The sequence below is a fragment of the Artemia sp. Qi Xiang Cuo genome, chromosome 16 (assembly GCF_049724085.1).
Source record: "Artemia sp. Qi Xiang Cuo chromosome 16, ASM4972408v1, whole genome shotgun sequence".
Classification (NCBI taxonomy): Eukaryota; Metazoa; Arthropoda; class Branchiopoda; order Anostraca; family Artemiidae; genus Artemia; species Artemia sp. Qi Xiang Cuo.
The window spans coordinates 42306716-42324274 of NC_142809.1; the positions used below are offsets into that span (position 1 = coordinate 42306716).

At 34.2% G+C, this 17559-nt stretch overlaps 1 protein-coding gene across 2 annotated transcripts in view; it reads right to left on the bottom strand.

Moving 5' to 3' along the window:
* Positions 1 to 384: 384 nt before the first annotated feature.
* The window catches only part of Hydr2 (abhydrolase domain-containing protein 2), a 62390-nt gene continuing 45215 nt past the window's right edge, over positions 385 to 17559 (bottom strand). For both annotated transcript variants that reach the window (XM_089102083.1, XM_089102084.1), the window contains 2 exons: positions 13499 to 13653; positions 385 to 3571 (listed from right to left, as the gene is read on the bottom strand). In XM_089102083.1, the coding sequence (XP_088958209.1) occupies positions 3408 to 3571; positions 13499 to 13653 (319 nt within the window). In that variant the 3' untranslated portion in view covers positions 385 to 3407. The remainder of the gene's footprint in view (positions 3572 to 13498; positions 13654 to 17559) is intronic.

Here is a 17559-nt window from a genome sequence, read left to right on the forward strand (position 1 = left end):
ATTTGCCGTTTCAACTTTCTTTTCTTTGTGTTGGAAATGGGATCCATAGAAAGAAATATTGTTTTCCTATAGTTCCGCAATAAAAGTGTGCTTTAATTGCATCCGTTTACGCCTGGGACGTCATAAGGTAATCCCAATATTCCTTAATGATAGGCTAGAACGGGAAGGCAATTTAAAAAAGAATGTCATAATGCGATAGTAGCCCCCCCCCCCCAAAAAAAAGAGCAAACACAATCTTTAATTAACACTGGAAATATTGTAAATACCGGAAATTTTGAGAGGGTGTAAACTTAGAGACTGTCCTAGGTAAGTACGTGTTTACACATCAAACCGAATTCTTCACATCGGGAACCTGACTTCTAATAATCTTAAAGCAAAAAAAAATCTCAAAATAATTTCGATTTATTAATTAACAGTAACACGTTTCCGCAAAAAGTTATGGAACTATTCTCACTTAAAGCAGCAGTAGAAAACTACAGAAGAACAACAGAAAAATATATCACGAAGCGAAATTAAAATAATTGTGCGATAAGTATAAAACCTCAAATTTGACACAAAGACATTTGGGGTATACGACGCAGAATGTACCTGGAATTTTTTAGAAGGGGAATGCTGGACGCGGGGATCTTTACCTTAGATTCGGACTTACTAGAACTAAAATTACTCTGTATTTGTAAGTAATCGGTGATTTTATTAACCCTCAGCACCTCTGACCCATAAAGAAAAATTATTTTTTACTAACTCAATACAGGAGGGAAACTGAAGTCCACAAGCTTTGATCAACAAAAAATTCTATTGCCTTTACTATCCTTAAGGAAAATCCCAGGATACAGTGAATAGTTCAACAGAAACCTCTTAGGGACGTGACTTTTTTTTTTGCAAAAAAGGACCCCAATGAATAAAGAAATAAATAAGTAGTACTAACATTTTTTCTGATTCCAAATAAAACACATTCATCCAAGGAAAACAAAATTAAACGTAAATAAAAGGAGAAGGATTAAAAGAAATTGCGTCCCTAAAATTGTAGCGCATATTTACTGCAATTTTGACCTGCAATTTTGGCATATTTACTGCAAAAGTGTGCTTTAATTGCATCCGTTTACGCCTGGGTTCTGCAGCTGTTTCGATTTCAAGTAGAAATCCATTCTGGTCTTAGAGAAAAGGAGATTTTTAAGTATTCATCCGAGTTACTTTCTCGCAAATAGTACATGACACTTTGTGACTCAGTACAATCGCAAGGTAAATCAGAGTTCCAATGACTTTTGAAAGCCTTTCCTTTCTTTTTTGGGTGAGGGAGGGGGGGGGGTATTATGACTCTCTCTCTGAAATGGAAATTCTGGTGTAATATGAGCCATGGATTACTTTATAACATAGCAAATAGGTGTATGAAATGGTGTTTTACTCAGGGTTTATACAGTGGCATTTTATTTTATTTCTTTAAGCAAACGTTCGACGCATATTGGATGAAATAAAACCCAAAAACCCGATCGTGTGAAATTAATTTGTTATATCTATTGCATGTGGAATTGGTTATTATATTCTGGACAATCGACAAACTCAACCTAACCCTTTGTTTTTTAACAATGCAGCATATAAAATGGATTTTGCGGCATTGTAACTACAATGAATACTTAAAAATAAACTTCTTTTTTAAAATCAAAACGTATATCTACAGCAATGGATATGACAAATCATATAAAATTGGTAGGTTATATTCAGAGTTGAATATGTCTATTTTGTTGCCTTTTAGCTCCTCCTTTTCACCTCTAAACGCTCAAATAATGGTTCTCGAACAAACTTCGGGGATATATTGCTCCCATCCTATATCTACATCGCCACTGCCATTTCTCCTGGTTCGGCCATGTTTGGTCTAAAGGTTTTTGTATGGTTTTGCCATTCCCATATAACCAAATCGTATTTGTCAAGAGATATATATTTTTCCCACTTTTTTTTCCTCTTATATTTTTTATATTTATCTCTTTTTTTCCCTCTTTTTTATATATTTTTTCCCTCTCTTATTTTCCTTTATATTTTTCCCTACCTTTTTTAAAATAAAGCAGTCCAAAACAAGATAAAATCTAACTAAATAAAGAATTAAGACAGGTTGACATTTCATTTGTGCGATAGGACTCCTTTTCCAAAACGCTTGTAGAATTTTTGAAAACTAACGTACTGTCATTACCACTTCTTTTCTCTTAAGCTACATCCAGGTAGGGATATGATTCCAGAAAATTAAAGCAATTTTCTGATGTAAAATTAGGTTGAAAATAAGCTGTTGAACCTAACATTTCTGTTCCTTTTTTTAAAAATACGCTTTCATAAAACAAACCAGTCACTTTTAAATATAAAGGTCGTAACTTAGCACGCTATTCAAAACTATCTATGATTTAAGGTGGGAGGTGCGCTATTACTTTTTGAATTACAATGTTTGAGTTAAAATTACAGCCTTTAGGAGCAAAATGAAGACTTCTTGAAAAAGTTTTTACTATTCATATTCTTTAGGATTTTGCAAGACTGTAGAAAGTTTGCTCAGGTATATAAGAAAAAAAAAAAAAAAAAAAAAAAAAATCAACCAAAAACAACAGAAAAATCACGAACAGAGACACATGAGGGATGGATACAGAAGAGTACAAAAATATCACGATAATCGTAACTAAGAATAACTGAACGTAAGAACGTAAACTTCAATTACTGACTGGAATTCTGCATTTCATATTAGAACTGAATCCAATCTGTTTTCAAACACATTTGCTTGAGACCTCACGAATCATTGCTTTGATATAAAATCACAAGTTAATGAGCATACGACAGTACCGTTCAGTAGTAAAGGAAAAAGCATTCAAACCCCACCACCCACATCTCAATATTTTCTTATAACTAGGTTCTTTTTTTTGCAATTGGCCAGCTCGACCTGGAATATATAACTCTGTATGCGCAAGGGTACTAAGTAAAGAAGGTAAAATTAGCAAGATCTGGAGTGCAATATAAAGAATCACCTCGACTCATTGCGAACAATGCTAAACTAATTATTACAGGGAGAGTAAAAATTCTTACGTAATTTAAAGCGTCTTTAGTCACCCCATGGTTCAGTACAGCTTTTTTGAATTCAAAAGGGCAGCTGTCACAACCGTATGTTCATTAACCCATGTTAAAAGTTCGCTATATTTCACTTCTAACTCATATAATATAAAACAAAAAAGTTAAATAAAGCTTAACATAATTGATTTAGCACAAGATCTAAGAGGATTTCACCTTCGATTTATAACTTCTCTAATTTCTCACATCTTTCTGTTCTAATATAGAAACACGATTGCAATAACGAGTATAGAACATGTACAAGGAAAAAAAGCAAAAATTAAACTAAAAAGCCAATAACCCAAAAGCAAAACATACAATACAATTAATAACTAGGCCGTCAGCTTTTTTTGTGAATGAGTAACCAAACCATCAGCTAACGATACCACAATACGATCTAGCCACTTGACAGGATTGGGATACAAAATGCCACCTTCATGAAATCCAAGATGGCCACCATGCGATGTGACGATCATCATTGACTCTGGGTGATTTTCTGAAAGAAGCGTGAAATGATTAATTGAAAAGATTGACAATTGATTAAAATCGATGAAATAATCGAAGTGATTGGTTGATTGAAATGGAATGATAAATCAGGGGCAGAAAACCTCTACAACGTATTCTTTCAGAAGCAAAGATACTACTGCTATTATTGACTTACCCTCTCCGGCGACCCTACCAACTCTAACCATTGCTAGATTTCCGACTGTCGTATCAATGAGCCATAGCCAATCTGTCTATTTCTACGTGCTCAGCTAATTAGCGAGTCTTGGTAACAATAGACAACCGATTAATTATTAAAAGGAAACTGGAAAAGAAAAACCAGAGGTACTAAATGGAAAGCGGGGTCAGGGCGAAGGAAAGTGTTTAAAATGGGGAAGAATTTGACTTACGAAAAAGCCATTTGTCTGATAATTGGGGCCAGAGCCTCAACAACTACTAACATCTCACTGCAGCACCAAGCCGCTTGAGGCCGGTACATCTGCGCATGTTCCTCCTCCATCCTAATCTATTCAAAGCTTCCATCTTTAAAACCTACCAAGAAGTCCCAATTTGCCTTAAATCCTTTTTTACGACCTTTTCTCACCTCATCCTACATCCTGCTTTTCCAAAAGGAATTTGGACAAAATGTCAAACTTTAGCGTAGAGGGCGATGAGTCGAGGAGGGGGCAGCCCCCCTCTTATATGGAACAGTTTCTGTTCGTTTTAAGTTTTATTGTGGCTCATTACTTTCAGTTGAAAAATAGACTCCGGTTTCTTGCTGTTAAATTGTATAAAGCAATAATTGTGAATTGATTGGTCGAGTACCGCTTTTTTAGTGTTTCTACTTACGGATTAAAATGTTGGATTGTAATTAAAATGTTGTATTATAATTAAGTATTTCGTCAAGGTTTTCAATGAACAGTAGTTTTGTTGAATAAGCCCTTAATAATATTTTACTACAAAATTTCAGGTGGACAGAGATTGATATTAGTGTTCATTATGATGAAAATTCTGCGTGACTTTCGGTTTTCTACGCGGCTGAAGCCATCGTGACGTCTGCAATAGGGTTCTATGATGTTGAAATACATTACATACATCTGTTTAAATATATTGAAGCACTGAATACAAGTAGGAAAACAGAAATATTGCCATTCAAAAGCACTGAAAACAAAGCTCGGGGTGGGATTTGCCACACACACATCGAGAAACTTCCTGATGGGGCCATAGTTCCCCGCCAACCCTTTTCCACCTCTGTGCCGTTAGACATGTGGATGTGAATTTTTATGCTACGTAGAAAAAGAATATCGCAATGGGAAGGGAACTATTACCCTCCCCCCCCCCTAGAACCAATAATAAAGGAGCAGACAAAATATATTCCAGGGAGCCAAGAGGAACTAGATGTCAGTTTCCACCCCACAACTTCCCAAAGGCTCTTCTGTATTCATATAAAGTCTTAACCAGATTTAGGATATTTGGGCATAAAAAAGCACTCTTTTAAGCATTCCCTCTGCCTACAAAATGACCCACCACGCATCTTTCATAATAGCTGATATATATATATATATATATATATATATATATATATATATATATATATATATATATATATATATATATATATATATATATATATATATATATATATATATATATATATATATATATATATATAACGAATAAATAGCTTATATATAGCTTATAGCTTATATAGCTTATAGCTTATATAGCTTATAGCTTTATATATATAGCTTATAGCTTATATATATAGCTTATATATATATATATAAACGAATAATAGCTTAGGACTCATTAATAGAATACAAAGATGTAAACCATATATATATATATATATATATATATATATATATATATATATATATATATATATATATATATATATATATATATATATATATATATGTATATGTGTATAAATAAAATACATAATTCCTTGCTGAGTTACTACTGGAGTCACCGTAACGACAACAAAAAAAGGAAAAACTATCCAAATAATCCACTATACTCCTTCACACACCTCAAACAACAAAAGAAGAAGAAAAAAAACGAATAACAACTTAGGACTCATTAATAGAATACAAAGATGTATTAGGACAAAGATGTATAGCTCATTAATAGCATATTAAATCGATGTGATCCTATTAACAAAAATCGTACTCTTTATCCCAATGCATTAGATGTAAACCAGTCGACATTCCCAACTTTTTATTTAATAACATATTAAATCGATGAGATACTATAAACAAAAATCGTACCCTTTATCCCAATGCATTAGATGTAAACCAGTCGAATTTCCCAACTTTTTATTTAATAGCATATTAAATCGATGCGATACTATAAACAAAAATCGTACCCTTTATCCCAATGCATTAGATGTAAACCAGTCGACATTCCCAACTTTTTATTTAATAACATATTAAATCGATGCGATACTATTAACAAAAATCGTACTCTTTATTCCAATGCATTAGATGTAAACCAGTCGACTTTCCCAACTTTTTATTTAATAGCATATTAAATCGATGCGATACTATAAACAAAAATCGTACCCTTTATCCCAATGCATTAGATGTAAACCAGTCGACATTCCCAACTTTTTATTTAATAACATATTAAATCGATGCGATACTATAAACAAAAATCGTACCCTTTACCCCAATGCATTAGATGTAAACCAGTCGACTTTCCCAACTTTTTATTTAATAGCATATTAAATCGATGCGATACTATAAACAAAAATCGTACCCTTTATCCCTATGCATTAGATGTAAACCAGTCGACTTTCCCAACTTTTTATTTAATAGCATATTAAATCGATGTGATCCTATTAACAAAAATCGTACTCTTTATCCCAATGCATTAGATGTAAACCAGTTGACTTTCCCAACTTTTTATTTAATAACATATTAAATCGATGCGATACTATTAACAAAAATCGTACCCTTTATCCCAATGCATTAGATGTAAACCAGTCGACTTTCCCAACTTTTTATTTAATAACATATTAAATCGATGAGATACTATAAACAAAAATCGTACCCTTTATCCCAATACATTACATGTAAACCAGTCGACTTTCCCAACTTTTTATTTAATAGCATATTAAATCGATGTGATCCTATTAACAAAAATCGTACTCTTTATCCCAATGCATTAGATGTAAACCAGTCGACTTTCCCAACTTTTTATTTAATAACATATTAAATCGATGCGATACTATAAACAAAAATCGTACCCTTTATCCCAATGCATTAGATGAAAACCAGTCGACTTTCCCAACTTTTTATTTAATAGCATATTAAATCGATGCGATACTATAAACAAAAATCGTACCCTTTATCCCTATGCATTAGATGTAAACCAGTCGACTTTCCCAACTTTTTATTTAATAACATATTAAATCGATGCGATACTATAAACAAAATCGTACCCTTTATCCCAATGCATTAGTCGACTTTCCCAACTTTTTATTTAATAACATATTAAATCGATGCGATACTGTAAACAAAAATCGTACCCTTTATCCCTATGCATTAGATTTAAACCAGTCGAGTTTCCCAACTTTTTATTTAATAACATATTAAATCTATAAACAAAAATCGTACCCTTTATCCCAATGCATTAGATGTAAACCAGTCGACTTTCCCAACTTTTTATTTAATAACATATTAAATCGATGCGATACTATAAACAAAAATCGTACCCTTTATCCCAATGCATTAGATGTAAACCAGTCGATTTTCCCAACTTTTTATTTAATAACATATTAAATCGATGCGATACTATAAACAAAAATCGTACCCTTTATCCCAATGCATTAGATGTAAACCAGTCAACTTTCCCAACTTTTTATTTAATAACATATTAAATCGATGCGATACTATAAACAAAAATCGTACCCTTTATCCCAATGCATTAGATGTAAACCAGTCAACTTTCCCAACTTTTTATTTAATAACATATTAAATCGATGCGATACTATAAACAAAAATCGTACCCTTTATCCCAATGCATTAGATGTAAACCAGTCGATTTTCCCAACTTTTTATTTAATAACATATTAAATCGATGCGATACTATAAACAAAAATCGTACCCTTTATCCCAATGCATTAGATGAAAACCAGTCGACTTTCCCAACTTTTTATTTAATAACATATTAAATCGATGTGATACTATAAACAAAAATCGTACCCTTTATCCCTATGCATTAGATGTAAACCAGTCGACTTTCCCAACTTTTTATTTAATCAAGCAGTTCGTGGTAACAAACTGTAAGTAAGGAGCGACTCTGCTCAATAGTGACCGAAACTCTAAAAACCAGAATTTCGATATCAATAGATATATCAGAAGAATCAGATTTTTATGCTGATTTCAAATATATAAGTTACCCATCAAAAGTTATGTGCCTGAGAAAATTTGCCTATATTTTCGAAAAAAGGAGGTAAGAACCCCTATAAGTCATAGGACTTTAATGAAAATCACACCATCAGATTCAGCATATCAGAGAACCCTACTATTTAAGTTTCAAGCTCCTATCTGCAAAAATGTGGAATTTTGTATTTTTTGCCAGAGAAAGATCACGGCTGCGCATTTATTATTTTTTTTTTTTTCCAGGGGTGATCTTATCAATCTAATGATCTTAGGATATCGGGTGAGAACTAACTTAGTCGTAAATTAAAAGCCATAATGCCCTTTCTAAATTGCCAAAAAATTGGAGAAAAGCTTGGCCTTCTCTCACGCTCTATTTTTCCCAAGGTCCCACGGTCAAAATTCCTAAGCGGCCATCTGGTTCCGCATAACAAGAAATATTACAGACTCTCCTTTGATGACGACTTGATCCCCCAGTGTTCCCAGGGAAAGGGCTGCAAGTTATAAACTTTGCCCATTCTTTACATATAGTATTGGTTATTGGGAAGTATACAGGCGTTTTCAGGAGGAATTTTTTTCTAGTGGTCGGGATTGGAGTCGGGGTTGGAGTAGAGGTTACGGGGGAGGATCTTTCCATGGAGGATATTTCCTTGGGGGAAGGGACATTTCAATGAAGGGGGCGCCAGATTTCCCAGCATTATTTAAAAAACGATTAGACATTAAAAAAAAAGTTTTTTTTCAACTGAAAGTAAGGAGCAACATTAAAACTTAAAACGAACAGAAATTATTACACTTTTGAGGGGATTGGCCCCCTAGTCAATACCTCGCTCTTTACGCTAAAGTTTTTTTGGTACTTTCAAAAGAGCTATCTATTCTAATTAACCGGCCTTTATGACTCGAACAAAATTCGAACTTTGGTGTAAAGAGCGAGGTCCCTAATATACTAGGGAGCGAGCTCCCTAATATACGTAATAAAAACATACGAATATAGAAATTCGTTACGTAAGTCAATTCGTAAGTTACATCATAACAAAATTTCGAGAAAGCCAATTAGCCAAAAAAAATGAAAATTAATACGCCAATTTCGTTTTAATTATTCATGTACGGTGAGCCAAAATCAAAGCTGCATTAATTCAAAAACGTTCAGAAATTAAATAAAAAAAAAACAAGTTTTTTTAACTGAAAGTAAGGAGCGACATTAAAACTTAAAAAGAACATAAATTATTCCGTATATGAAAGGGGCTTTCCCCTCCTCAACGCCTCGCTCTTTACGCTAAAGTTTTTTTATTGTTTTAAAAAATAAAGTTGTAATACAGAGTCAAACTTTAGCGTAAAGAGCGAGGCGTTGAGGAGGGGACAGCCCCTTTGATATACAGAATAATTTCTCTTCGTTTTAAGTTTTAATGTCGCTCCTTACTTTCAGTTAAAAAAACTTGTTGTTTTAGTTAATAACATATTAAACCGATAAACAAAAATCGTACTCTTTATCCCAATGCATTAGATGTAAACCAGTCGACTTTCTCAACTTTTTATTTAGTAACATACTAAATCGATGTGATCCTATAAACAAAAATCGTATCCTTTATCCCAATACATTACACGCAAACCAGTCGACTTTCCCAACTTTTTCTTTAATAGCATCATAAATCGATGTGATCCTACAAACAAAAATCGTACTCTTTATCCCAATGCATTAGATGTAAACCAGTCGACTTTCCCAATTTTTTATTAAATAGCATATTAAATCGATGTGATCCTATGAACAAAAACCGTACCCTTTATCCAAATGCATTACATGCATTTGGATCCTCAACCTTCTTCCCCCTGTTTAAAAATTACACTTTGTCCATCTTTTAAGAAATCACCAAAGATTTATAGGTAATTTATATGATTTAAATCGAATCTAATCTGCTACACATAGCCTCTTCTCTTCGCAAATGAATATTTCCAAATTTATAGTTTTAGCTAGTTTTGGAATATTCAAGCTTTAGTAATATTAATTGGGAACGGCTTGCACACAAACAGATCCCTTTTGAGTGATTTTCGGAGTCGATACCTTTAACCAGTGCTGCCGCATCCAAGGATTTTTCGCGTTTCCCGCTACGTCTGGCACTACACCCCAAAACCCCCTACTTACTTCTTCAAGCGAAGATTTATCAGGTGCATTCATACAAGAGACTAAACTATTAGAAAGACTGGTGGCCATCCTAGAAGGGTACTTTAAACAAGTATGGCACCACACCCCAAAACCCCCTACTTACTTCTTCAAGCGAAGATTTATCAGGTGCATTCATACAAGGGACTAAACTATTATAAAGACTAGTGGCCATCCTAGAAGGGTACTTCAAACAAGTATGGCACCACACCCCAAAACCCCCACTTACTTTTTCAAGCGAAGATTTATCAGGTGCATTCATACAAGAGACTAAATTATTAGAAAGACTGGTGGCCATCCTAGAAGGGTACTTCAAACAAGTATGGCACCACAAACTGTTTTATCGAAAACTACTTTGCTGCTTGGATCCATATCAAAAATTGTAATGCTTTCGTATTTTATCCTTCACCTCCGACCCACATAGTCCGACCATAGAGGTCCATATAGAGGTCCGACCCACATAGAGGTTGGGAAACCCAAAGAAAAAGTAACTAAAAAATCATAATTCTGGCTCGGTGAATGGATATATCGGAGACTAGTTATTGCCACAATATAAGTACTTTGGTCTTTTAGTGCAATCTAAAGCTGCAAACTTGTTACAAAATTGCTTGTTTTAGAGAGAACACATACCTCAAAGCAAGACAAAAAGTAAAAACTCTGGAATCCATAGCAAGGTAAATACAACAAGACTTCACTTAAAAATTAAAAAAAAGAAAAAAAGACATAGATACTCAAAATCAAAGGTTGAAAAGATTCTGAGGATTCATTCAAATTCTATCAACACATCAATTATTATCATTTATTGGTATTACACCTCCCCTCCCCCTCCTGGTCCCCTCCCCCGGGAAATTCGTCAATCAGTTTTTGATTTTTCACCTACCACGAATCGACATTTCCGGCAAAATTGTTGGACCCCTTCGTTCGAACATCCTGGAAATACTGTTCTGTATATATTTTACAACTAAAGAAGACAAGCCTATAATTTTTTATTTTTTACTAATTTTTATTAATTGTATTTTTTTTATCATCAGGAACTCAAGCTAAAAGTCAAGATTATTTCATGCTATTTTCTAGATATGAAGTCTTATAGGTTTGAGCAATCACCGTTTGTGTTCACAAGGCTCTAGGACGAAAAGTTTGATAAGATTCTAACCCATGATACAACAGTAAGTACAATATATCGCCGAAAATTTTGAGCTAGATTTTCTATTAAGTTTATTAAATCACCAAAGATCTTTTATTACTAGACACTAAGCTACGCTATTTTAAGTGGGCTCCATGTGTCAATGTTCGTGCGAAATTATCAAAATTTGTTAATGTACTTGCCATCCAGTTCAGGAAATCTTAACTTGTTTCGGCTCGAAAAGAGGAAGTACAAGTAATGTTTGAATTTTGGACTCTGAAGTTTGGAACTTTGGAACAAAGATTAATTTTTAAAACATTAAATGGAAATTAATTTTTTTTTAAAAACATTAATTTATCTAATCACATTTAACTGTCAAAATCAAAATTAGGGTATATTTAGTTTACTCGCAATAAAAAATTTCAGCTACATTATCCTTTGAAATGAAATAGTTCTATCTCAAACGTGAATTTTGCAGTTTATAAAGGGGGGTTTTAGGCCTATCCCCGCCGGAATGACTCCCCTACATACAAAATTGAACATGCATAGAGAAAGTATAAAAAAAAAAATACTGAAGAAAAGAAAAATATTGGAATATGCAACCAATTCCAAAATGTAGTCAGAATATATGGCGTAGAATGTCGTATAACATTTATTTTTACATTGTGATTTGGTTTTAATTAATTTTTTTGTGTGTTTCTTGGGGGTTGAGTTCATAGCAGGAGAAGATAAAGTTTAACATTGGGGCTATAGGGGTGATATTAACCCTAAAGCCAAAATTATTAGATATTTCGAAGTTTTTCAACAAAACAAATATCTCAAAATTTGGTTCGATATTATAAGTGTTAGAGGAGGGCTGGATAGCAGAAAATGAACCGACAGAGAGGCTGATTACTTTCCAATAGCTTTCGGCTACTGGAAAAATAAACGAAACAAAAACCTTCAATTTTCAATAGGGGCTCTTTGCTCTCCAACGGCTCTTTGCCTTAACGGCTCTTTGCTCTCTATTTGCTTTCAATAGGGGCTCTTTGCTTAAAAAAAGGCATTAAAATTCTCAGTTTCAGATCGGATGAGTATCCTCCGAAGTTTCTACAACCACGAGGGGAATTCAGGAGGGGGCAGTCTCCCTCCTATATGGAATAAATTCCACCCGTTTAAGGGTTGAATGTTACTTTTCACTTTCATAATAAAGGCGTAGACCAGATATATGGCCGAAAATCAAGAGGGATTAGATAACAATTTTTACCCCCCCCCCTCCCTAACACTAATTCTACATTTAAATTAAGGCTCAACGAGAGTTAGGATGTTTTGGCATTAAAATACATTCTTTGAGGCATCTGCCCCCCCCCCCTACAAAATGATCCACCACCCTTCCTTCATAATAGCTTACGTACAAATATACACTTTCTTCGTTCTTTTTATATGTCTTAATTTCCCTTTAGCAGCACTATTTTGAATTTGGGGAAAATTTTCCCGAGGGTCATTGTCAGGGTGGATTGTCCGGGGGGAATAAGAGGGGCCAACCCAGAACACCAAATATAGACAAAAGTTCACCTTCTTTGTTTCACTTAACTTTCACATAAAACTGAATCAGCATTTTCAATTTTCACTACTGTATTTCACATCCACAGGAAGACGAGCAAGTCTCGGCTATTAGTTTAATCATTAAACTAATAGCCTTAGTTTAGCTATTAGTTTAGTTTTATGCATTTGCACACACAGGAGGATCCAAAAATCGAAAGAGCCAAAAAATTGTGAGAAAAAGAAAAGAAGAAAAACATGCAAAACACTTTTCTTGACTGGCTTCAGTAAGGGTTCAGGAACAATGGTGTCGTTCGAAGAGTTGATAAAAACATCAACTGTATCGACTGAAGTTGATAAAGTCGCCTGAGTCCTCCGTTTTGCATACAAGTCCAGTGGACATTGTCCGTCAGTAGGCAAAGCTCATTTAAATTACCCTTACTCCATGCCTATCTACATTAGTTCTGCCCTAGGATGGATCATAAGACTATCTATCAACAAGTGAAATGAAATCATTTTTGTATAGTTCAAAAGGGATATGCCGGCTTTGCCTCTTATTGAGACTATCTGTCTTGGATTTACTCTAATTATATATGGCTCTCAATTTTTTCATTATTTTCACCAAGCTGATTTTAAAACAAAAATCAACGGACTCTGTCCGTTGAAGTTCAAACATAGAAAGTTTAAACATATAAAACAATAAAAAGATAAACATATAAACATAATAACATACATATTATACAAACAACATACCAACAAATTTTTTTACTGGCTCTAGTAAGGGTTCAGGAACAATGGGGTCGTCCAAAGAGTTGATAAAAACCATGGGAACTCGAATTCCATTCAGGTACGTAATACAGCTGCTAGATGTATACAAGGCGCTTACCGAGTCAAAGCCATGAACACGTCTACAAGAAAATAACATTTACGTATACACGACATAGGCATACAAAGCATATTTACGTTTACAAAGCAGTTATTGAATCAAAACCATGAACACACCAACAAGAAAAATATTAATCAGAAGAACAAAGTAGAAACAAAATTATATTTTTATTTTGTAAGAATGAACCAGTAAAATTAAATAATTTTTTTTTTCGCTTTTCATCTTTTTTCTCTTTTAGTTCTCTGTTTTTACAGAAGAACTAAATAAATCTAAAATAATCTAAGCATTTTGCGTTCAGATGGTCAATGAACAGAAGTTCAAAAAGCTTACAGAAGGTAGTAGCCACTGTTATAGGGCGGAAGGACGAGCACTGGGTTGCGAGTTTACCTTTCTTTGGAATTGGAGTGAGATCTCCAATTAAGAAAGAAGACGGTACAACTCCTTGGGTAACAATAATATGCATCCAAAGAGCAATATGGTTTACCAGGAGCTCGCTTCCATGCAGAATGTGAAGAGCGCTTATTTTATCGATGCCAGATTTTTCAAACGCTATATTTATCTTGTTCTGGCTTCGGTCCGTCAATTATTTTAGCAGCTCAATACTTCAAATCTGTATAAAAGTATTTAAGACTGCCCCTGAAACACTGCATTAAGTTTTATTAGAGGCTTACGCAAAAATTGTTGACACATTTTTAATCACAGCAAATTAGGTATTAAGAAGCTTAAATTATTTATAATCTTCTAATAGTAGCAGACAAAGACTCTAGTTTTCCTACGCTGTAAGCAGAATATAACCTTCTCAAGAAGTTCCAGACAGTTTTATTATTATACTTTTACCATTTTTTCCCTAATTCTTACCAGCTTGACTTTGTTTGCTAAACAAGAGTAATATCATGTCAACTAAACAAATTGACATAATCAACTTAAGTTGCCAATTTAAAAACTGAAACCAGATTTAAAATACTAAGGACATACCAGATTTAAGGACATTATTGCCAGGTTGAACCGTGAAAATAAAAAACAAAATTAATTACTTAAATTTGGCAACACTTTTCGTCAGTAAAAGTCCGTAAAAATTCGAATTTCGACGACCTGTTGATTCCTAAAGACAATTATACCGACAAACGAAAGCTACACCTTATCAAGCTATTTGATACCATATGTTTTTAGCTTGCTTTTGGCTGATTATTTATCCATGTTTCTTTTCTTTTTGTATTTGGCACCCATTACTACCAAAAACTGCATAACTGCAAATGGAGACCTGTGCAGTTCCATTACTGCACATAGTTTTTAATGCGGAGACCATGTTTCATTAAAATTCAATTCCCAGTTTTTCCTATTTTTAGGATAAATATGAGCGTCTACATTTCCACTTAATCATTTCAAAACATTGCAATTGGTATTAAAACTTTTTTTCTACTAGAAAAAAAGTTTTAACACCAATTACAGTGAAAATTAAATTATATTGTTTTGAATTGATTAAGTGGAAACGTAGACACACATTTATCTTAAAAAAATAGGAAAAAATGGGAATTCTAAACATTTCTAGCACCAAGTGCTTTTGCAAAATAGTATTTTGAAGTTTTTGTGTGTGAAAATTCCAAGACGCAAAAGAAAAATAATGTGAAGCCTGGGCAATAGAGTAAACTTGATTGCCATTTTAAAGTGTTTTACATCTGTGTGAAATTGTAGTTGAAGATTTAGGTATTTTCGGAGACAACACTGCCTTTCCATGACGCACTAATAACAGTTCAAATAGGGATAAATCATTTTATTAGACAATGAAAAACAATGTTGAAAATTTTGGATATTTCGGTCACATATACAGCAACCATCATCAGCAGATAAACTAAAAAATAGTTTATCTGCTGATGACGGTTGCTCTGTAAGTGATCGAAACATCCAGAATTTTTATCATTGTTTTTTCACTGTCTATTAACAGGATTTATCCCTATTTGAACTGTTATTTGTATGTGGGTGAAGACTGTGAAAATTGAAACCAGATATAAAGTACCAAGGACATAAATATTAAAACAATTTACCCCCCCCCCCCCGAAACCATCTTAGGTCTATTTATACCTGAAAACCACAGTTTTATAAGATTTTCTTTATGGTTATTACAAAATTACGAAGTTTTAAGGCAGTCTCGTATTTTCGTCACGTTGAGCAGTGAAAATAATTAATCAGAACTAATTAGTTAAATTGATAATGCTTTTTGTCGGTACAAATTCAAACCTTAACGACTGTTGATTCCCGAAGACAATTACACCTTGAAATGAAAGCTACACTTTATCGAGCTGTTTGATGCCAAATGTTTTTAGCCTATTTTTTATTATTCATCCATGCTTCTTTTTTTGGCACCCGCTACTACCAAAACCACATAACTGCACATAGAGGTCTTTTTCACTGACTGTGAATGTCTACGTTGTTGTTTCTAAGTCAACTGTGACTGTCGTTGTTTCATTGACGTGTGACTATCTACGTTTCCACTTAACCTTACCTTACCTTAGACCTTAGCGCCTCCAGGGCCAGGTGGGGCACATAGGGCATCAACAAAGACCTGCCGGACGTCTCGGAGCGGAGCAGCAGCCGTGACATCCTCCCACTGTGGCTGGGACGACAGCTCAGTACTCCGCAGGTCTCGTTTGTAGGCAATATTCGGAAGACGGTCTCCTGGCATTCGGAGGACATGACCATGATAGGTCCAGCTTCTCTACTTCAGGAGATCAGTGATTGACGGTTGACCTGTTCGTCTGAGGACCATTACGTTCGTGACCCTGTTCTGCCACGAAATGTTAAGAATTCTTCTGAGGCAGACATTTTCAAATGGTAGAATACCGTTTTTCCAGCTGGACATTCAGCTTCCAGCATTCATTTGCATAAAGGAGAATGGACATGACGTTGCTATTCAGCAGACGGAGCTTTAGGTACAAAGAGTATTTTTTGCCTCTCCATACTGGTTTCAGTATGTTGAATGCCGATGTTACTTGTCCATTTCTCCTTTTTATATCGTAGACTATTCCGCCATCATATTCGATCCAACTTCCAAGATATTTAAACTCATGGACTTGTTCGATCGTTTTTCCGTTGCATTTAAGGATCAAAGGTGAGTTGGATGTGGCCATGCTCTTCGATTTACCAACATTTACTATTAGCCCCACCTTCTCAGCCTTGTCCGCTATGGTGTCAAGTAGTCGCCTTTTCTTCGCAACCTCTTCCGCAAGTGCCACTCTCTCTTCTACCTGGTTTCGTTTATCTCTTCTTGCAATCTTTTCGACAGCTTTATCCTCTTCTTTATAACAAAGCTGCAGACGGCCTTTATCTTCAGGCCTTGACGCATTTAGGATATCTCTATTCGGTTCCTTGCGCCGTTCAATGAATTTCCAGGTTTCGAATATCCATTGAATATCCATTCCTCTTTCTTTCTTTTCTTATATCCAAGATTTGCCTTGGCGGCATCATGGTGGGTATTCTTGATTATCAACCAGATATTCTCAACACCATGATTGTCAGTTTCATCTGTTAGATTCGAGGCTTCAAATGTGTTTTTCAGAGAAATACAGAAATCCTTTCATAAGTCTCAGTTTTTCCACTTAAACAATTCAAAGAATACAATTTCATTTTCACCCTATTGGTGTTTTTACTTTTTTTTGCCTAGCACCTAGGGCTTTTTGCAAAATTATATTTTGAAGCTTTTATGTGTGAAAATGTTGCAGAAAAATGAAAGAAAAATTATGAAGACTGGCCAATAGAGAAATTTAACTACCTTTGTTTAAAGTTTTTTCTTTTTGTATGAAATTGTTGGTGTTTTTTTGTATGGAAAAAAGGTACACAAAAGTACGAGTGTTAGAATAAATTTGATTGTATTTAAAACTTGACAATAAAGTTATATCAGGAAAAAATCTAAGCAATTAAACATTTTCAAGTC